This window comes from Xyrauchen texanus, chromosome 42, assembly GCF_025860055.1.
Source record: "Xyrauchen texanus isolate HMW12.3.18 chromosome 42, RBS_HiC_50CHRs, whole genome shotgun sequence".
NCBI lineage: Eukaryota > Metazoa > Chordata > Actinopteri > Cypriniformes > Catostomidae > Xyrauchen > Xyrauchen texanus.
The window spans coordinates 29,812,551-29,834,760 of record NC_068317.1 but is presented as its reverse complement, the minus strand read 5'-3'; the positions used below and the strand labels follow the sequence as shown (position 1 = coordinate 29,834,760).

The 22,210-nt window shown below is 30.9% G+C and overlaps 1 protein-coding gene across 3 annotated transcripts; it reads right to left on the bottom strand.

The window, feature by feature from the left end:
* Positions 1-797: 797 nt before the first annotated feature.
* Positions 798-21,797, bottom strand: LOC127634899 (growth factor receptor-bound protein 7-like). 3 transcript variants are annotated; one of them, XM_052114648.1, is made up of 15 exons: positions 21,659-21,797; positions 8,262-8,420; positions 7,873-8,014; positions 7,343-7,499; positions 6,954-7,075; positions 6,514-6,588; positions 6,248-6,385; positions 6,045-6,155; positions 3,523-3,621; positions 3,336-3,416; positions 3,093-3,212; positions 2,561-2,618; positions 2,106-2,193; positions 1,928-2,021; positions 798-1,751 (listed from the first exon to the last, which is right to left on the bottom strand). In XM_052114648.1, exons 2-15 carry the CDS (start codon positions 8,393-8,395, stop codon positions 1,605-1,607), a joined length of 1,566 nt encoding a protein of 521 aa, XP_051970608.1. In that variant the 5' UTR covers positions 8,396-8,420; positions 21,659-21,797; the 3' UTR covers positions 798-1,604. The 3 variants fall into 3 exon arrangements, with proteins under 3 accessions (XP_051970608.1, XP_051970607.1, XP_051970609.1); XM_052114647.1 differs by having other exon boundaries at positions 8,262-8,423; positions 21,659-21,791; XM_052114649.1 differs by lacking the exon at positions 1,928-2,021 and having other exon boundaries at positions 1,627-1,751; positions 8,262-8,423; positions 21,659-21,791.
* Positions 21,798-22,210: the final 413 nt, after the last annotated feature.

Here is a 22,210-nt window from a genome sequence, read left to right as displayed (position 1 = left end):
GTCAGTGTCCGTCAACAGTCGTGGGCGGGGCCTGTAAAAAAGTGACGTCACTTTGTACAGAATCTGCGAACGGCTTGTTCTGAGACAGTCCTTGTGATTAATGGGGATTAAAAAAAAAGGGACTGGGTGGATTTGTATCATTATAGGGTGGTTGTGTAAACACACACTGCCAACACACATTTATGTTCAAGCATAATAGGTCTCCTTAAAGCAAAGCTGCCTAATTTCATTATTTTACAGATAGTGATAACATAGGCCTATCTTCCAATTTTGTTATTAAGTATATGTTTAGTACATGTAAATGTTGTCATATTCACATGACTTGTAATAGTAATCATTTACAAATAGAAATATATCTTTATGTTCGGAGGGGGTGTACTTATTTATGCTGTGCACTGTACTATAGAGTTATAATGCTTTTAAACTGTTTCTTATAAAGTTATTTTAAGTTATTTATAAATACTATGGACTTACCGTAACCCTAAATAAAAACTTGGTAACAGTTTACTATAAGGTTGTATTTGTTAACATTAGTTACCTACATTAAAACTAACAATAAACAATACTTTTACAGCAATTACTAAGCTTGTTTAACTAATCTTATTTCCAAATATGATAATACATTTACATTCAAAGTTGCATATGTTAACTACTTAACGCAATATGATGAATATTTTTTTATAAAATAGCATCAACCAATATGAATAAATGCTGATAAAAAAATATGTTTTATTATAATTGTTAGTTTATAATACAAATAGAACCTTATTAAAAATAGTAAACAAAAGCTTTTGCATTTTGAGAATTTAATAAAACATTTCATTTATTTCTGAATGAACCGCTTTTTCCAAATATCCCCAAAGGGAGGTTTCGTCATATTTAGTTAACTTCTAGTAAACACCCGTTAAGACACAATTAAACCTACTGAAATACATATATTCTCCATTTACTCACAGCAATAAACAATATAGAGAAGTTTCCATTACACGCAAACTAAACAAACACAGCTGATAAATATTGCAAGGCACAAGAAACACTTACAAAATGTAATAAACTTAATGGAAAAACAGTACCAAACAAATGTAAACCAGCTTGCATTATGGTAATCATCTGTAATATTAAGCTGCCATAAATCAATACGTTATATAATATTTGTTCTACATTTTCTAGAACTTCTTAGGCCCATTAATTTATTCCCATATGACATAAATCATTTACTGACATAGAGGAATTCTAGGGAAACAGACCTGATAATATCTATGATAATATTCAAAGCATTAGTGTGCCACCTAGTGGTTGAGAAAGGAATGGTAGAACATTTCTGTACACCTGTGCAAAAAAAAGAAAAAGTTATCTGGATAGAAGAATGACTAATACAAACAGTTTGTGTATTTTTAGTTGGAATTATTAAAGGCCTATACAACTTTTAAAGTTTGATACAAGTGAACGTTTGGATGCACTGACATATAAGGCCGGCTTATTTGCAATTCTGGGTTGTGGAAAACGGTGGGATGTCCTGACATCCACAAAACTGAGAACTTTGAAGGTCCAGACACTGGCACTGGGTCACTTAGGGGACAGCGTTCAAGGACAAAGTTGAAGATTTAGAGTACAATGCAAGTGCAAGGGTGTTTGAGACAAACGGGTAAGATACCACGGTTGATCTGGTGAAACTCCACCAACTGAAGAAGATCTGTGAACAGCGTTACGCCATCGTCCATAGTGTAGTAATGCCTTCCCATCTGCTCTAACTACAACAAGAAAGAGAGCAACATTTTTCTCATATTTTTAGTAAGCACCTGCAGCCGTTGAATAGTTTTAACCACTAGTAAAGTCACAAACAGGGATCTGTTTACACATCTGATAGAAAACACAACACGCATGCATTAATACATGCATATGTGCACAACGAGAAACAAACACTCACAGGAATAATGAGGTAGTGTTTCGTCTTCAGCTTATAACACATGGACAACACAAAGCACTGTGCGTGCAACTGACTGTCACGAATCAAAAACATCCTGGAGAGAACATTTATAAACAATATAAATACTATGCAATGCAAACAAATAAGAATCCCAAGAAAAACATATCATCATTCTTACCCGTCCACCTGACCCTGCTCCTCCAATAGCCTTTGAGCTTCAGTGCGAGACACGCCCCCATGGAACCACGGCTGAATCCGATGAACAGCTGTGAATATGCATGTACATAAATGTACAGTTATAAAATACACAAACAAAAGGACTTGCATAATCGAGTTTGTTACAACCTTAATGTTGCTTATTAAAATTTAAGATTAAATTATAACTTTAATTTAAATACAAATTTTAATGACATAATGAATCATTATAAAATGTAATTAATTTAATAAATAAATGAATATAAATCATTTAAATTAATTTAACTTAGTTATTTAAATGTCATTTTTTAAATGATAAATAATCATTATTTATTTAATTACATAATTCCATACATTTATTATTTGATCATTTCAGTAAGTATGTATTATTTAAGTTATTGTAACATGGCTGGATGAGGAGAGCTGTAATCTACTCACTGGGAAATTGTAATCCATGATTGTTGTTGGGTAAACTGTAGCGTAATGCCTCTTTTTTCTGAAATAAAACAATTAAACATTCATTGTATTAACAGTCGATTAAACAATTAAAGAATTTTATTGCAAGTATGAAAATGAAAACTGAAAATTCACAATAATGCTAAAAGACAAAAAAATATTTTTTTGGTAATATTTTTTATTCATTTGTAACATTTAGATCATCAGAACTGTTATTTTCCTTTGTGGAAAAAAAATATTTATGATGTTAACCTTGGTCCTGAAGCTCTGAAGTGCGTCTAAAAAAATTATACAGATTATTTTTCATTGCTTTTCATTACATATTGTACAAATGACATCATCTGGTCTCTCAACATCGTTGGAATGAAGATCAGATATTTGCGAATCATCATCAACATCTTGAAAAGCCTCCCTTCATCTCTTCATTACAGCAGGTATTCGCAGCACACTTCACAATGCTGTGCACCATGAACACATTTTAAAGTTAATTTCATAGTTTCTCTCGTATACACACCCTCCAGTAGCGTCCCTCCTCCTGCTCGGCATTCTGCGCCTCATGTGGGTTCTGAATCACTCGCCCACCGCTCTTCCCCGAAAAATCCATGGCAACCATCGACTCCTCCCGGTCTGTAAACTGAGAATGACACAGCACAAAACGACACATGTGATGAAGAGCATGTATGAAGATAAAGAGTAAAATAAAGACAAACTGAGAGCACGGGTCTATAAACTGCATGATAAAGATACATGCCTGTACCTTGGATTCCTGCTGTGATTGTTTTGGAAGTCTGGGACTGGAATGGGCGAGCTGATAATTACACTGGAGTTGTTTCCCATGCTAAAAATATACACATACACAAATACACACATGGATTTTTTTTTATTTATTGCATGTTTCAGAGTGCAAACCAGTATGTGCTCAGTGAGTTTGAGCCTTCGTATACCTTAAACAGTCTAAAGGCCGTGATCCAGCATGTTCGACTCTGTTCAGTGTCAGCGCACATCAGCTTCAAATCCTGAGAGCGAAACCTGTCTTTTGAGGCCTAACAACACAAACACAAACATATACTCTTCATTTATGCAGTACAAGTATATAATATAGAAAGCAATATATATAGAAATACATGGATCAATACCGTGACCCTCTTCTTTTTTTTTTTACAAATACAATCAAAACGCAATTCACATAAAACAGTTACTTGAACACACTTCTAATTTGATCAAAGTTGGGTGGGGGGGTTATACTTATCATTTTGTGCATAATGCATTGGCCCGTTTCAGCCTATCGCCACCCATTCTGCCACGATTCGCAGCTGGCCCACCAGGAAAAATCCCGGTTTTCCCTATGACCATTCTAGCCCTGCCCACATCTGATTTAATTTGTTTATGCAGCAGAGCTTATTGGTGAATAGAGTTTGGAGAAGTATCAATTGTGATGCTTTAAGCCAAGCATACACAAGGGGACACTAGTCTGGTTTTATGAGGACAAACATAAATCATTACGTCTGTGTATTACTGAATGATAATAAAGCTCATGAAGTAAACAAAGAGATAAAAAGAACTAAAAACAGTTTCTCTTAATTATAAGCAAGCGTGACGTTCAGAGCAGAATTCAGAGTGTTTTTAGTGCAGTATAGGGCATAGATTTGGCTTGAATATTGGGGGGGCTGCAGCCTGAAGCATCTACATGATTCCATTGATCATGATATAAATATTGTGTGTGTGTGTGGTGGTGGGGTTATACTTGCTTGTTTTGATTATTGGGGGGGTTATCTACCCCCCAATTCCCCCTGGAAACTACGCCCCTGGCAGTAGCCTACCAGTAAGATCTCATGTGCATGCATGCCTCTAATATCTGTCCCTCATATCGATATCAGACACTCTGAATAATTTTGTGAAGTTCCTGTGCATGTTCATGCATTCATTTATTTTTTGCAATCGTGTTCACAAACTGTCAAAAACATGAAAAGGCTCGCACTCGTTTTTGCACTTATCTGCACCACTGTAAAAAATTTAAATGGTAAAAATAAGTAAAACAGCTGAAAATAATAAAGAAAGTGGGTAGGGAGATGTGGGAGATGTCTTATTTTATTATTATTTTTTTGTCTCCAACTACCCAAGACATTGCTCTCCTCTTTTGTGCATGGAACTTAATCAACGGTTGGTTTGGTTAAGCGTGGAAAGGTTGTTGAAATGGACACTGAACTATTTCCACTTTTAGAAACACTGCACAGAATTGTCACAGCTCCAGCAGACTATTATTATGCAGCTAAAATACTTTAACTAATTGGATTTTTAATGCCCAAGGCCACAGATATGCATAGTGTCATAGGTTTATTTAACATCAAAAGCTTAAGAATGAAATTTCAGCTTAAATTAGTTTTTTTTAAAGAACCAACATACTGGCCCATATACATATTTAATTAAAAGTTAACTGAAGCACACTTTTTATTAGCACTTATTCTGCAATGCAAGTGAACTTTATCATTATAAATGGTTTGCAATGTAGTGGACATCTTCTACTATGCCTCTTGCTGCTGCTGGAGAACGAAAGGGGGGAAAAAACGTATCGGTCTCTCTCCTTCTGCCCCTGTGAGTGAGTTTTATCAATTTAATATAGCTGCCAATGTACTGAAAACCATCTTAAATATGCCTCCTGCAGCTTACGCTCTGTCTCTGAAAAGACAGTATGGAGCTTCATATTTGCTGTGAATGACACTGAGCTATTAAGCCACATTCAATTCCAGGGGCGTAGATTCCAGAGGGATGAGGTAACCCCCCCCCGCAAGTACGGGGTGCCTTAGTAGCTCAGTGGTAAAGACGTGGCTACCCGTTCGCTAGTTCGAATCCCATGGCGTGCTGAGTGACTCCAGCCGGATCTCCTAAGCAACCAAATTGGCCCAGTTGTTAGAGAGGGAAGAGTCACATGGGGTAACCTCCTCGTGATCGCTATAATGTGGTTCACTCTTGATGGGGCACGTAGTGCTCAACAAGCCACGTGATAAGATATGCGGATTGACTTCTCAGATGTGGAGGCAAGTGAGAGTTATCATCCACCCCCCGAATTGAGGCGAGTCACTATGCCACCATTAGGACTTAGAGCACATTGGGAATTGGGCATCCCAAATTGGGAGAAAAAGGGGAAAAAAATCCAAAAATAGCAAGTACAAACCCCTTCCCCCAAATCTACCCCCTTGTTCGATTCTCCAACATTGCGTTCATTTTTACACCAACCGGTATCTCTCACCTCGTGCAATGACAACGTCCTCGTGTTCCCCCTCCTCCAAACATTCCACTGTTTTAAGTTTGATCTGCCTCTTGTGTCGGGGCAGTTCTTGACACATTTCTCATTTACTGTATCATCTTGGATAACCTTATTTGTCAATTACCCATAAATATATTCTGTACACATTGTAGCGCAAAGTACAAATTGTGGTGTCACTAATTCTCTATTCCTATTGGTTACCTTAACACAGAAGACATGCTCGCCTGGTGCTCCATAAAGTTTACGCCCATTGAACACTGTAAACACATTCAAATCCTCCAGATCTGCGATGAACTGAAGGTGCCGAGGCTCCTACAAACATGCAAAACACACATCCAAATGTTACATAACCTTTTAAAAAGAGCCTTTTTTAAACTATATGAGCGTGTGTTTGTGTGTGCCACCTTTGATTGTCCTTTGGTGGAGCAGTAAAGTCCAGATCGTCGTAAGTAGTAGTAAAGCTTCTTCCAAGATTTCTTTCCACCCTCTCTCACATGGAGATAGCCTTGGATCTCTGGACATGATCCACTCTTTATCATGTTCTTAAATAAAAAATAAAGGCAGTCAGACATTTATTGTTTTATTCGAGGAATCAGAGAATAATAATAATAATAATAATAATAATAATAATAATAAAGCTGTTAGCTCTGCATGCTAAATAATTTCATACCTGCACAAGCTCTGATGACGTCATTCCTTTATTGACATCAGCACTATCAGAGATCATGTGCTCTGGGAAAAATAGCTGCATCACAGGCACACAAGTAATACATAGAAAAATACAATTAAAAACTGTAAACATCCCTTAAAAAAATAATGGCTAATGTAGCATAGCCAGACTTTTGGCATAACAATGGTGTGACAATTGGCATAAAGTCTAGTTCACTTTGCAGCTTTTTCTGGCCAAGAACTTCCTACTTAGATAAGAAGAGACCATCTGACCGATATGAAAACCGCAAAATAACAGGGTGGATTTGTCTAAAATAGTTCACAAATGTGTATAGATTTTGTAATCTAACTCTACATAAACAAATTCTGCTAAAATATGACAAACCTAAAAATACTATTTTTTTAAACAAATTATCAGGTGATAACGGAGAAGCTTCGTACCACGGGTTTTTTGAAAAATTCGTACTTGGCGTAAGATTTGCGGAACATCAGCTTTGTGTCGCCCTCTACTGGCCAGGATGACTGTATCTGCACCACAAGCTCGTGATCTTCCAAACAGCGCTCTAGAAAACACAAAAACACACAAATGCACATTAGAATGCAAACACACATACAGCACTTATCTATGTCAATCTATTACCTTCAAAGCACATTGTTAAGTGCACATCGTTTTTAATTTATTTTTTCTTTCCAAATTTTAAATGTGACGGTAATACAGTTGAATTAATTATTTTACACTACAATTGCTTAATTGACTGTTTTTGTATTGAATCTGACACGAAAGCAGAAGCAGTATATTTGAGCTAAAGAACACCATCATGAAATCTTACCCAGACCCAGAGCAGAATGATGCTCTATGAGAGCCCAGTTCTCCTTGTCTGTACAGTGGGCGGCCTGTGCCAGCATATGACACACATCGTGTGCTGTCGTCCCCAATGACACTAAGACTGAACGACTGTGCGTACTGTCTCCAAACACTCGAACCACCTACAAACACACATTTATAGATTGTAATATTAGATCCAATTAACAAATAACATGCACAAAGCATGCAGGCACTCACAATCTAAGATGCACGAAAGCATCTTATTTTGTCTAAGGTCATGAACTCTGTGTCTTAGGCATAGTCTGACATTTTGTTTGCCAAAAATGTATTTTGTGATTATTGGTATTGATAAGACTACCTTAACGCCCTGTGATGTGTTTGTGCAAGCGTGTGTACAATTGTCAGCTTGTTTTCTGCAGAGGCTGGCATGTCACATGCCTGTCACCTATACCGCCACGGGCCGCCACGGGCAACTACCTGTCGTTTTTGTCCAATTAATTACATGCACACATTAAACTAACTATCCATGCTTACATGTGTGCTGCTGTCAGAGGGTGGATCACTCCCGCCGAGAGATCCGGTCAGCACTGGAGAGTGTGTTGGACTGCAGAGCTCTGGGAACGGATTGGGAATCAAAGGTGCAGAAAATGCTCGAAATTCCCCTTTAGGTCGGAAACTACAATGCAAATGACCAGAAAGTACAAAGATTAAATGTTTTTAATCAAAGACAACAAGAAAAAATTATAAAAAAATTATAAAATCTGCATTCGAAGCTGTAAACTACTAAAAATGTATATAAATTAAATAGTCAAAACAGTATAAACACTAAATTGAGTAACAAAATGTAAAACAATAATGTGTTTGTATTTTAGGCACATTTTCTCATTTCAAATGATACAATAGACCCAAGTGTCTCAAGTTACCTGTGTGTGTTTCTGATGGTCAGAGGGAGAGATCGAGGCGTTGACATCTGAAGATTCTGGGATGGAGAACATCCGACTGATACAGAGTCTCTTCTGGACATCGGCTCAGGCAATGACCTCCTAAACACTTCCATCTCTGACCTAAAGCCTGTCACCTTCCTGCTGAGAGAGAAAGAAACGTTGCTTTTGAAAAAGTCAGCGCTGAAAAATGATTTAGCCTACTCTACTTTGAAAGCAAAACCACTCTTGTCACTCCCAGCACATGTCAAAACAATATTCAAAATGTGTTTACCTACCCAAAATAGACATCTACTCAAGAAACAATCAACAAGTGTAGAACCTGATTTTCAGCCATGAATAATAAGGATAAGCTGAAAATAACGACGATTGCCAAATCTGCATGTGTTTCAGTCACGCCTTTTGTTATGAATCTTTATCATTCACCACTGCCAAAGGAAACAAATCTGTTGACTAGACACTGTCAGATCACAATAGGGGAGAACTTGTGCACCAGGAAGTTGGGATTGAAACTCAACCGTACACATCTTAAACACACAAACATGCAGAGAGTAGCAAACAAACACACCACCTGTACTTGTTGACACATCTCAGGTCTTAGGTTGCTGGTGGGATGAACTGAACATGATAATAACCCCAAACCATATGTAGTTCAAATAGTCCAAAGGAGCAAGCAACAATGACACTTCGTTTATGAATGTAGACAAATAAATAACACCATTCTTTTCTTTTCTGTAACCCTCTGTATGTTTTTAACTAAGGATCCATCAAATACTTAACATAATTACAGATCGTGTTGTGCACTAGGTGTGAGTCACCATTCACCTGCACAAACACTATTTTGCACCTGTCAAATTAAAAGGATGATGTCACTCTCAGGCAAAAGAAAACTCCATTGTCCCTGAACAAGGCTAAAGGCTCTACTTACATCAAATAACAAAGAAGGCAACCACACAGGTTGGAGAAATGACAGCAGGTGAAAGAAGTTGGGCACCTGTTGATCTATGATGATATGTGCTATCGAACAAAGCTCTTGTTCAGTTTGTTTTGAGCAGATGTTTAATAATCTATACCTATTTTTAAAAAACAGTATAGTATAGTGTAGTGTAGTGTAGTGTAGTGTAGTACAGTAGTGAGGTGTATAGTATAGTAAATTTAGGTAAAGTAATAATTGCTAGATAGAGGCCCCTGAATTCATAATAGTATAGTATAATACAGTAGAGTATAGCCTTGTATTGTTGCACCTTAGTGTAAAAGATTATAGCTTAATATGTTTTTAATTTAGTGAAGCCATAGAGTCAAATTTTTTAATTCACCCTATAATTTTGTATAGTATATTAAATTCAGGTAATGTGATAATTGTCAAAAGGTTTATAGTATAGTCAATTCAAGTAAAGTGATAATTGTCAAAAGGTGTATAGTATAGTAAATTGAGGTAAAGTGATAATTGTCAAAAGGTGTATAGTATAGTATAGTATAGTCAATTCAAGTAAAGTGATAATTGTCAAAAGGTGTATAGTATAGTATAGTATAGTCAATTCAAGTAAAGTGATAATTGTCAAAAGGTGTATAGTATAGTATAGTAAATTCAGGTAAAGTGATAATTGTCAAAATGTGTATAGTATAGTATAGTAAATTCAGGTAAAGTGATAATTGTCAAAATGTGTATAGTATAGTATAGTAAATTCAAGTAAAGTGATAATTGTCAAAAGGTGTATAGTATAGTATAGTAAATTCAGGTAAAGTGATAATTGTCAAAATGTGTATAGTATAGTATAGTAAATTCAGGTAAAGTGATAATTGTCAAAAGGTGTATAGTATAGTATAGTAAATTCAGGTAAAGTGATAATTGTCAAAATGTGTATAGTATAGTATAGTAAATTCAGGTAAAGTGATAATTGTCAAAAGGTGTATAGTATAGTATAGTAAATTCAGGTAAAGTGATAATTGTCAAAATGTGTATAGTATAGTATAGTAAATTCAGGTAAAGTGATAATTGTCAAAAGGTGTATAGTATAGTATAGTCAATTCAAGTAAAGTGATAATTGTCAAAAGGTGTATAGTATAGTAAATTCAGGTAAAGTGATAATTGTCAAAAGGTGTATAGTATAGAATAGTAAATTCAAGTAAAGTGATAATTGTCAAAAGGTGTATAGTATAGTCAATTCAAGTAAAGTGATAATTGTCAAAAGGTGTATAGTATAGTATAGTAAATTCAGGTAACAGTGATAATTGTCAAAAGTTGTATAGTATAATATAGTACAGTATATTCAGGTAAAGTGATAATTGTCAAAAGGTGTATAGTATAGTATAGTCAATTCAAGTAAAGTGATAATTGTCAAAAGGTGTATAGTATAGTAAATTCAGGTAAAGTGATAATTGTCAAAAGGTGCATAGTATAGAATAGTAAATTCAAGTAAAGTGATAATTGTCAAAAGGTGTATAGTATAGTATAGTCAATTCAAGTAAAGTGATAATTGTCAAAAGGTGTATAGTATAGTAAATTCAGGTAAAGTGATAATTGTCAAAAGGTGTATAGTATAGAATAGTAAATTCAAGTAAAGTGATAATTGTCAAAAGGTGTATAGTATAGTCAATTCAAGTAAAGTGATAATTGTCAAAAGGTGTATAGTATAGAATAGTAAATTCAAGTAAAGTGATAATTGTCAAAAGGTGTATAGTATAGTAAATTCAGGTAAAGTGATAATTGTCAAAAGGTGTATAGTATAGTAAATTCAGGTAAAGTGATAATTGTCAAAAGGTGTATAGTATAGAATAGTAAATTCAAGTAAAGTGATAATTGTCAAAAGGTGTATAGTATAGTAAATACAGGTAAAGTGATAATTGTCAAAAGGTGTATAGTATAGTATAGTAAATTCAAGTAAAGTGATAATTGTCAAAAGGTGTATAGTATAGTATAGTATAGTAAATTCAGGTAAAGTGATAATTGTCAAAAGGTGTATAGTATAGTATAGTATAGTATAGTATAGTATAGTATAGTATAGTATAGTAAATTCAGGTAAAGTGATAATTGTCAAAAGGTGTATAGTATAGTATAGTAAATTCAGGTAAAGTGATAATTGTCAAAAGGTGTATATTATAGTATATTCAAGTAAAGTGATAATTGTCAAAAGGTGTATAGTATAGTATAGTAAATTCAGGTAAAGTGATAATTGTCAAAAGGTGTATAGTATAGTATAGTATAGTATAGTATAGTATAGTATAGTATGGTAAATTCAGGTAAAGTGATAATTGTCAAAAGGTGTATAGTATAGTATAGTAAATTCAGGTAAAGTGATAATTGTCAAAAGGTGTATAGTATAGTATAGTAAATTCAGGTAAAGTGATAATTGTCAAAAGGTGTATATTATAGTATATTCAAGTAAAGTGATAATTGTCAAAAGGTGTATAGTATAGTATATTAAATTCAAGTAAAGTGATAATTGTCAAAAGGTGTATATTATAGTATATTCAAGTAAAGTGATAATTGTCAAAAGGTGTATAGTATAGTATAGTAAATTCAGGTAAAGTGATAATTGTCAAAAGGTGTATAGTATAGTATAGTATAGTATAGTATAAGTATAGTATAGTATAGTATAGTATAGTAAATTCAGGTAAAGTGATAATTGTCAAAAGGTGTATAGTATAGTATAGTAAATTCAGGTAAAGTGATAATTGTCAAAAGGTGTATAGTATAGTATAGTATAGTATAGTATAGTATAGTATAGTATAGTATGGTAAATTCAGGTAAAGTGATAATTGTCAAAAGGTGTATAGTATAGTATAGTAAATTCAGGTAAAGTGATAATTGTCAAAAGGTGTATAGTATAGTATAGTAAATTCAGGTAAAGTGATAATTGTCAAAAGGTGTATTGTATAGTATAGTATATTAAATTCAAGTAAAGTGATAATTGTCAAAAGGTGTATATTATAGTATATTCAAGTAAAGTGATAATTGTCAAAAGGTGTATAGTATAGTATAGTATAGTATAGTGATAATTGTCATAGTGTATAGTATAGTAAATTCAGGTAAAGTGATAATTGTCAAAAGGTGTATAGTATAGTATAGTAAATTCAGGTAAAGTGATAATTGTCAAAAGGTGTATAGTATAGTATAGTATAGTATAGTATAGTATAGTATAGTATAGTATAGTAAATTCAGGTAAAGTGATAATTGTCAAAAGGTGTATAGTATAGTATAGTAAATTCAGGTAAAGTGATAATTGTCAAAAGGTGTATAGTATAGTATAGTAAATTCAGGTAAAGTGATAATTGTCAAAAGGTGTATAGTATAGTATAGTATATTAAATTCAGGTAAAGTGATAATTGTCAAAAGGTGTATAGTATAGTATAATTCAAGTAAAGTGATAATTGTCAAAAGGTGTATAGTATAGTATAGTAAATTCAGGTAAAGTGATAATTGTCAAAAGGTGTATAGTATAGTATAGTATATTAAATTCAAGTAAAGTGATAATTGTCAAAAGGTGTATAGTATAGTATAATTCAAGTAAAGTGATAATTGTCAAAAGGTGTATAGTATAGTATAGTAAATTCAGGTAAAGTGATAATTGTCAAAAGGTGTATAGTATAGTATAGTATATTAAATTGAAGTAAAGTGATAATTGTCAAAAGGTGTATAGTATAGTATAGTATATTCAAGTAAAGTGATAATTGTCAAAAGGTGTATAGTATAGTATAGTCAATTCAAGTAAAGTGATAATTGTCAAAAGGTGTATAGTATAGTATAGTATAGTAAATTCAGGTAAAGTGATAATTGTCAAAAGGTGTATAGTATAGTATAGTATAGTATAGTAAATTCAGGTAAAGTGATAATTGTCAAAAGGTGTATAGTATAGTATAGTAAATTCAGGTAAAGTGATAATTGTCAAAAGGTGTATAGTATAGTATAGTATAAATTCAAGTAAAGTGATAATTGTCAAAAGGTGTATAGTATAGTATAGTAAATTCAGGTAAAGTGATAATTGTCAAAAGGTGTATAGTATAGTATAGTAAATTCAGGTAAAGTGATAATTGTCAAAAGGTGTATAGTATAGTATAGTAAATTCAGGTAAAGTGATAATTGTCAAAAGGTGTATAGTATAGTATAGTAAATTCAGGTAAAGTGATAATTGTCAAAAGGTGTATAGTATAGTATAGTATAATTCAGGTAAAGTGATAATTGTCAAAAGGTGTATAGTATAGTATAGTCAATTCAAGTAAAGTGATAATTGTCAAAAGGTGTATAGTATAGTATAGTAAATTCAGGTAAAGTGATAATTGTCAAAAGGTGTATAGTATAGTATAGTAAATTCAAGTAAAGTGATAATTGTCAAAAGGTGTATAGTATAGTATAGTATAATTCAAGTAAAGTGATAATTGTCAAAAGGTGTATAGTATAGTATAGTAAATTCAGGTAAAGTGATAATTGTCAAAAGGTGTATAGTATAGTATAGTAAATTCAAGTAAAGTGATAATTGTCAAAAGGTGTATAGTATAGTATAGTAAATTCAAGTAAAGTGATAATTGTCAAAAGGTGTATAGTATAGTATAGTATAATTCAGGTAAAGTGATAATTGTCAAAAGGTGTATAGTATAGTATAGTAAATTCAAGTAAAGTGATAATTGTCAAAAGGTGTATAGTATAGTATAGTAAATTCAGGTAAAGTGATAATTGTCAAAAGGTGTATAGTATAGTATAGTAAATTCAAGTAAAGTGATAATTGTCAAAAGGTGTATAGTATAGTATAGTATATTCAGGTAAAGTGATAATTGTCAAAAGGTGTATAGTATAGTATAGTAAATTCAAGTAAAGTGATAATTGTCAAAAGGTGTATAGTATAGTATAGTATATTCAGGTAAAGTGATAATTGTCAAAAGGTGTATAGTATAGTATAGTAAATTCAAGTAAAGTGATAATTGTCAAAAGGTGTATAGTATAGTATAGTAAATTCAAGTAAAGTGATAATTGTCAAAAGGTGTATAGTATAGTATAGTATATTCAGGTAAAGTGATAATTGTCAAAAGGTGTATAGTATAGTATAGTAAATTCAAGTAAAGTGATAATTGTCAAAAGGTGTATAGTATAGTATAGTATAGTAAATTCAGGTAAAGTGATAATTGTCAAAAGGTGTATAGTATAGTATAGTAAATTCAGGTAAAGTGATAATTGTCAAAAGGTGTATAGTATAGTATAGTATATTCAGGTAAAGTGATAATTGTCAAAAGGTGTATAGTATAGTATAGTAAATTCAAGTAAAGTGATAATTGTCAAAAGGTGTATAGTATAGTATAGTATATTCAGGTAAAGTGATAATTGTCAAAGGTGTATAGTATAGTATAGTAAATTCAGGTAAAGTGATAATTGTCAAAAGGTGTATAGTATAGTATAGTATAGTAAATTCAAGTAAAGTGATAATTGTCAAAAGGTGTATAGTATAGTATAGTAAATTCAGGTAAAGTGATAATTGTCAAAAGGTGTATAGTATAGTATAGTAAATTCAGGTAAAGTGATAATTGTCAAAAGGTGTATAGTATAGTATAGTATAATTCAGGTAAAGTGATAATTGTCAAAAGGTGTATAGTATAGTATAGTAAATTCAAGTAAAGTGATAATTGTCAAAAGGTGTATAGTATAGTATAGTATAGTAATTCAGGTAAAGTGATAATTGTCAAAAGGTGTATAGTATAGTATAGTAAATTCAGGTAAAGTGATAATTGTCAAAAGGTGTATAGTATAGTATAGTAAATTCAGGTAAAGTGATAATTGTCAAAAGGTGTATAGTATAGTATAGTAAATTCAGGTAAAGTGATAATTGTCAAAAGGTGTATAGTATAGTATAGTAAATTCAGGTAAAGTGATAATTGTCAAAAGGTGTATAGTATAGTATAGTAAATTCAGGTAAAGTGATAATTGTCAAAAGGTGTATAGTATAGTATAGTAAATTCAGGTAAAGTGATAATTGTCAAAAGGTGTATAGTATAGTATAGTAAATTCAGGTAAAGTGATAATTGTCAAAAGGTGTATAGTATAGTATAGTAAATTCAGGTAAAGTGATAATTGTCAAAAGGTGTATAGTATAGTATAGTATAGTAAATTCAGGTAAAGTGATAATTGTCAAAAGGTGTATAGTATAGTATAGTCAATTCAAGTAAAGTGATAATTGTCAAAAGGTGTATAGTATAGTAAATTCAGGTAAAGTGATAATTGTCAAAAGGTGTATAGTATAGTATAGTAAATTCAAGTAAAGTGATAATTGTCAAAAGGTGTATAGTATAGTATAGTCAATTCAAGTAAAGTGATAATTGTCAAAAGGTGTATAGTATAGTATAGTAAATTCAGGTAAAGTGATAATTGTCAAAAGGTGTATAGTATAGTATAGTAAATTCAAGTAAAGTGATAATTGTCAAAAGGTGTATAGTATAGTATAGTAAATTCAAGTAAAGTGATAATTGTCAAAAGGTGTATAGTATAGTATAGTAAATTCAGGTAAAGTGATAATTGTCAAAAGGTGTATAGTATAGTATAGTAAATTCAGGTAAAGTGATAATTGTCAAAAGGTGTATAGTATAGTATAGTAAATTCAGGTAAAGTGATAATTGTCAAAAGGTGTATAGTATAGTATAGTAAATTCAAGTAAAGTGATAATTGTCAAAAGGTGTATAGTATAGTATAGTAAATTCAGGTAAAGTGATAATTGTCAAAAGGTGTATAGTATAGTATAGTAAATTCAAGTAAAGTGATAATTGTCAAAAGGTGTATAGTATAGTATAGTAAATTCAGGTAAAGTGATAATTGTCAAAAGGTGTATAGTATAGTATAGTAAATTCAGGTAAAGTGATAATTGTCAAAAGGTGTATAGTATAGTATAGTAAATTCAGGTAAAGTGATAATTGTCAAAAGGTGTATAGTATAGTATAATTCAAGTAAAGTGATAATTGTCAAAAGGTGTATAGTATAGTATAGTAAATTCAGGTAAAGTGATAATTGTCAAAAGGTGTATAGTATAGTATAGTATAGTATAATTCAGGTAAAGTGATAATTGTCAAAAGGTGTATAGTATAGTATAGTAAATTCAGGTAAAGTGATAATTGTCAAAAGGTGTATAGTATAGTATAGTAAATTCAGGTAAAGTGATAATTGTCAAAAGGTGTATAGTATAGTATAGTAAATTCAAGTAAAGTGATAATTGTCAAAAGGTGTATAGTATAGTATAGTAAATTCAAGTAAAGTGATAATTGTCAAAAGGTGTATAGTATAGTATAGTAAATTCAGGTAAAGTGATAATTGTCAAAAGGTGTATAGTATAGTATAGTAAATTCAAGTAAAGTGATAATTGTCAAAAGGTGTATAGTATAGTATAGTATATTCAAGTAAAGTGATAATTGTCAAAAGGTGTATAGTATAGTATAGTATATTCAAGTAAAGTGATAATTGTCAAAAGGTGTATAGTATAGTATAGTAAATTCAGGTAAAGTGATAATTGTCAAAAGGTGTATAGTATAGTATAGTATATTAAATTGAAGTAAAGTGATAATTGTCAAAAGGTGTATAGTATAGTATAGTATATTCAGGTAAAGTGATAATTGTCAAAAGGTGTATAGTATAGTATAGTAAATTCAGGTAAAGTGATAATTGTCAAAAGGTGTATAGTATAGTATAGTAAATTCAGGTAAAGTGATAATTGTCAAAAGGTGTATAGTATAGTCAGTAAAGTGATAATGTCATGTATAGTATAATTCAAGTAAAGTGATAATTGTCAAAAGGTGTATAGTATAGTATAGTATAGTCAATTCAAGTAAAGTGATAATTGTCAAAAGGTGTATAGTATAGTATAGTCAATTCAAGTAAAGTGATAATTGTCAAAAGGTGTATAGTATAATATAGTATAGTATATATTCAGGTAAAGTGATAATTGTCAAAAGTATAGTATAGTAAATTCAAGTAAAGTGATAATTGTCAAAAGGTGTATAGTATAATATAGTATAGTATATATTCAGGTAAAGTGATAATTGTCAAAAGTGTATAGTATAGTCAAATTCAAGTAAAGTGATAATTGTCAAAAGGTGTATAGTATAGTATAGTATAGTCAATTCAAGTAAAGTGATAATTGTCAAAAGGTGTATAGTATAGTATAGTAAATTCAAGTAAAGTGATAATTGTCAAAAGGTGTATAGTATAATATAGTATAGTATATATTCAGGTAAAGTGATAATTGTCAAAAGGTGTATAGTATAGTATAGTATAGTATATTCAGGTAAAGTGATAATTGTCAAAAGGTGTATAGTATAATATAGTATAGTATATATTCAGGTAAAGTGATAATTGTCAAAAGGTGTATAGTATAGTATAGTAAATTCAAGTAAAGTGATAATTGTCAAAAGGTGTATAGTATAGTCAATTCAAGTAAAGTGATAATTGTCAAAAGGTGTATAGTATAATATAGTATAGTATAATTCAGGTAAAGTGATAATTGTCAAAAGGTGTATAGTATAATATAGTATAGTATATTCAGGTAAAGTGATAATTGTCAAAAGGTGTATAGTATAATATAGTATAGTATATATTCAGGTAAAGTGATAATTGTCAAAAGGTGTATAGTATAATATAGTATAGTATATTCAGGTAAAGTGATAATTGTCAAAAGGTGTATAGTATAGTATAGTAAATTCAAGTAAAGTGATAATTGTCAAAAGGTGTATAGTATAATATAGTATAGTATATTCAGGTAAAGTGATAATTGTCAAAAGGTGTATAGTATAATATAGTACAGTATATTCAGGTAAAGTGATAGTCAAAAGGTGTATAGTATAGTCAATTCAGGTAAAGTGATAATTGTCAAAAGGTGTATAGTATAGTGTAGTATAGTCAATTCAAGTAAAGTGATAATTGTCAAAAGGTGTATAGTATAGTATAGTATAGTATAGTAAATTCAGGTAAAGTGATAATTGTCAAAAGGTGTTTAGTATAGTATAGTAAATACAGGTAAAGTGATAATTGTCAAAAGGTGTATAGTATAGTATAGTAAATTCAAGTAAAGTGATAATTGTCAAAAGGTGTATAGTATAGTATATTCAGGTAAAGTGATAATTGTCAAAAGGTGTAGAGTATAGTATAGTAAATTCAAGTAAAGTGATAATTGTCAAAAGGTGTATAGTATAGTATAGTATATTCAGGTAAAGTGATAATTGTCAAAAGGTGTATAGTATAGTATAGTAAATTCAAGTAAAGTGATAATTGTCAAAAGGTGTATAGTATAGTATATTCAGGTAAAGTGATAATTGTCAAAAGGTGTATAGTATAGTATAGTATAGTAAATTCAGGTAAAGTGATAATTGTCAAAAGGTGTATAGTATAGTATAGTATATTAAATTGAAGTAAAGTGATAATTGTCAAAAGGTGTATAGTATAGTATAGTATATTCAAGTAAAGTGATAATTGTCAAAAGGTGTATAGTATAGTATAGTATATTCAGGTAAAGTGATAATTGTCAAAAGGTGTATAGTATAGTAAATACAGGTAAAGTGATAATTGTCAAAAGGTGTATAGTATAGTATAGTAAATACAGGTAAAGTGATAATTGTCAAAAGGTGTATAGTATATTCAGGTAAAGTGATAATTGTCAAAAGGTGTATAGTATAGTCAATTCAAGTAAAGTGATAATTGTCAAAAGGTGTATAGTATAGTATAGTCAATTCAAGTAAAGTGATAATTGTCAAAAGGTGTATAGTATAGTCAATTCAAGTAAAGTGATAATTGTCAAAAGGTGTATAGTATAATATAGTATAGTATATATTCAGGTAAAGTGATAATTGTCAAAAGTAAATTCAAATTCAAGTAAAGTGATAATTGTCAAAAGGTGTATAGTATAATATAGTATAGTATATATTCAGGTAAAGTGATAATTGTCAAAAGTAAATTCAAATTCAAGTAAAGTGATAATTGTCAAAAGGTGTATAGTATAGTATAGTATAGTCAATTCAAGTAAAGTGATAATTGTCAAAAGGTGTATAGTATAGTCAATTCAAGTAAAGTGATAATTGTCAAAAGGTGTATAGTATAATATAGTATAGTATATATTCAGGTAAAGTGATAATTGTCAAAAGGTGTATAGTATAATATAGTATAGTATATTCAGGTAAAGTGATAATTGTCAAAAGGTGTATAGTATAATATAGTATAGTATATATTCAGGTAAAGTGATAATTGTCAAAAGGTGTATAGTATAATATAGTATAGTATATTCAGGTAAAGTGATAATTGTCAAAAGGTGTATAGTATAGTATAGTAAATTCAAGTAAAGTGATAATTGTCAAAATGTGTATAGTATAGTATAGTATATTAAATTGAAGTAAAGTGATAATTGTCAAAAGGTGTATAGTATAGTATAATATAGTATAGTATAGTAAATTCAAGTAAAGTGATAATTGTCAAAAGGTGTATAGTATAGTGTAGTATAGTCAATTCAAGTAAAGTGATAATTGTCAAAAGGTGTATAGTATAGTATAGTATAGTATAGTAAATTCAGGTAAAGTGATAATTGTCAAAAGGTGTTTAGTATAGTATAGTAAATACAGGTAAAGTGATAATTGTCAAAAGGTGTATAGTATAGTATAGTAAATTCAAGTAAAGTGATAATTGTCAAAAGGTGTATAGTATAGTATATTCAGGTAAAGTGATAATTGTCAAAAGGTGTATAGTATAGTATATTCAGGTAAAGTGATAATTGTCAAAAGGTGTATAGTATAGTATAGTATAGTAAATTCAAGTAAAGTGATAATTGTCAAAAGGTGTATAGTATAGTATAGTATATTCAGGTAAAGTGATAATTGTCAAAAGGTGTATAGTATAGTATAGTAAATTCAGGTAAAGTGATAATTGTCAAAAGGTGTATAGTATAGTATAGTATATTCAGGTAAAGTGATAATTGTCAAAAGGTGTAGAGTATAGTATAGAATATTCAGGTAAAGTGATAATTGTCAAAAGGTGTATAGTATATTCAGGTAAAGTGATAATTGTCAAAAGGTGTATAGTATAGTATAGTATATACAGGTAAAGTGATAATTGTCAAAAGGTGTATAGTATAGTAAATACAGGTAAAGTGATAATTGTCAAAAGGTGTATAGTATAGTAAATACAGGTAAAGTGATAATTGTCAAAAGGTGTATAGTATAGTATAGTAAATTCAAGTAAAGTGATAATTGTCAAAAGGTGTATAGTATAGAATAGTAAATTCAGGTAAAGTGATGATTGTCAAAAGGTGTATAGTATAGTATATTCAGGTAAAGTGATAATTGTCAAAAGGTGTAGAGTATAGTATAGTATAGAATAGAATATTCAGGTAAAGTGATAATTGTCAAAAGGTGTATAGTATATTCAGGTAAAGTGATAATTGTCAAAAGGTGTATAGTATAGTATAGTTTTGTTGCTACTTACTGTAGCAAATTATAGCATAAAACATTTTAGTTTAGTGAAGCAGTAGAGTGAATTCAGGTTAATAAGGCTATTTTTTAATTCACCCTATAGCATAGTATACTATAGTCTTGTTGCTAGTGTAGCAGGTTACAGCATAATTAGCTTAATGAAGCAGTAGGGTAAATTTCACTAAATTGGTTACATTTTTTTATATACCCTATAGTCTAGTCTAGTACAGTATAGCCTAGTATTGTTGGTACTTAGTGTAGCAGATTATAGCACAAAACATTTTAGTTTAGTGAAGCCGTAGATTGAATTCAGGTACATTAGACACTTTTTTTAATTCACCCTAGAGTATAGTATAATATATTTAATTCAGGTAAAGTTATAACAGTCAAAACGTGTATAGTATAGCATAGTATTGTTGCTACTTAATGTAGCAGATTATGGCATAATTAGTTTAGTTAAGCAGTACGGTGAATTCTGATAAACTTGTTAAATGTTTTATTTCACCATGTTGTATAGTAGTGTTTTTTACTGAAATTTTAACCATAATTTACTGTAAAAAGTACATGTACTCTCTTGTTACCCATAATGTACATTTTTACCACTAATAATTTATTGTCTTTTAAAATATATTTTTTTACTTTATATTTTACAGTTAATATTCGTTAATCAATTAACGTTTAATATCTGTAGCATTTTTACAGTCTTTAACTGTTATAATTACAGCCATTTTTACAGTGTAGAGAACCGACAACAAAACTATGAGCTGTTGCAAAGTATAAATAACTTTCATAAATGAACCAACATAAAGTAATACTGAATTACCAGAGTAGTTGGACATCGTAACACTATAATACCATGGAACATGAATATGGTAGTCATTCGGAACATATTACCTGCGTTCGTGTTTTCTCGCAGTGAAAACCATATCTATGATGAGTACAAGTTGTAAAAGACTCACCGACATGTAGGCTACCAGTCCAGTCCACTTCTGGTTGTTATTGCTCTTGGGTATCGGTAGGCTATGGTGACATAAACAGAAATAACTGACTAATTGTTAAGTGTATCCTTAAGCCCAGCCGGCATGAGTAACATCCTCCTCACAAACAACAAACTTCCAGTTGAGTTTCGTTTGACATGACCTCATCATCGGGCGGAGCTAATGCGTGCACAGGTGTATATAGGGCGGGTTTAACAAACAGGTAGATGACGAGTTCATTCTAATCTCTGTTCAACAAAGCCCATGCTTTTTATTTATATATTATCATGCAGGCTAGCCTACTTCTGTAAATAACTCCTGTCATAGTTTCACATTATGATACATTGACTCGATTTATCTGTTTGTCAATCTATAAAATGTATGGTTGGTGACAAAGTATTGTAGCCTACACTAATAATATGTCATATTAAATACTGTATTTAACCCTGTAAAGCATAAAAGTACAAATATATATTAGTTCACACTTTAAATATATTTTATAAACGGTATAAGCTCTGTGATTTAAAAAAAAAA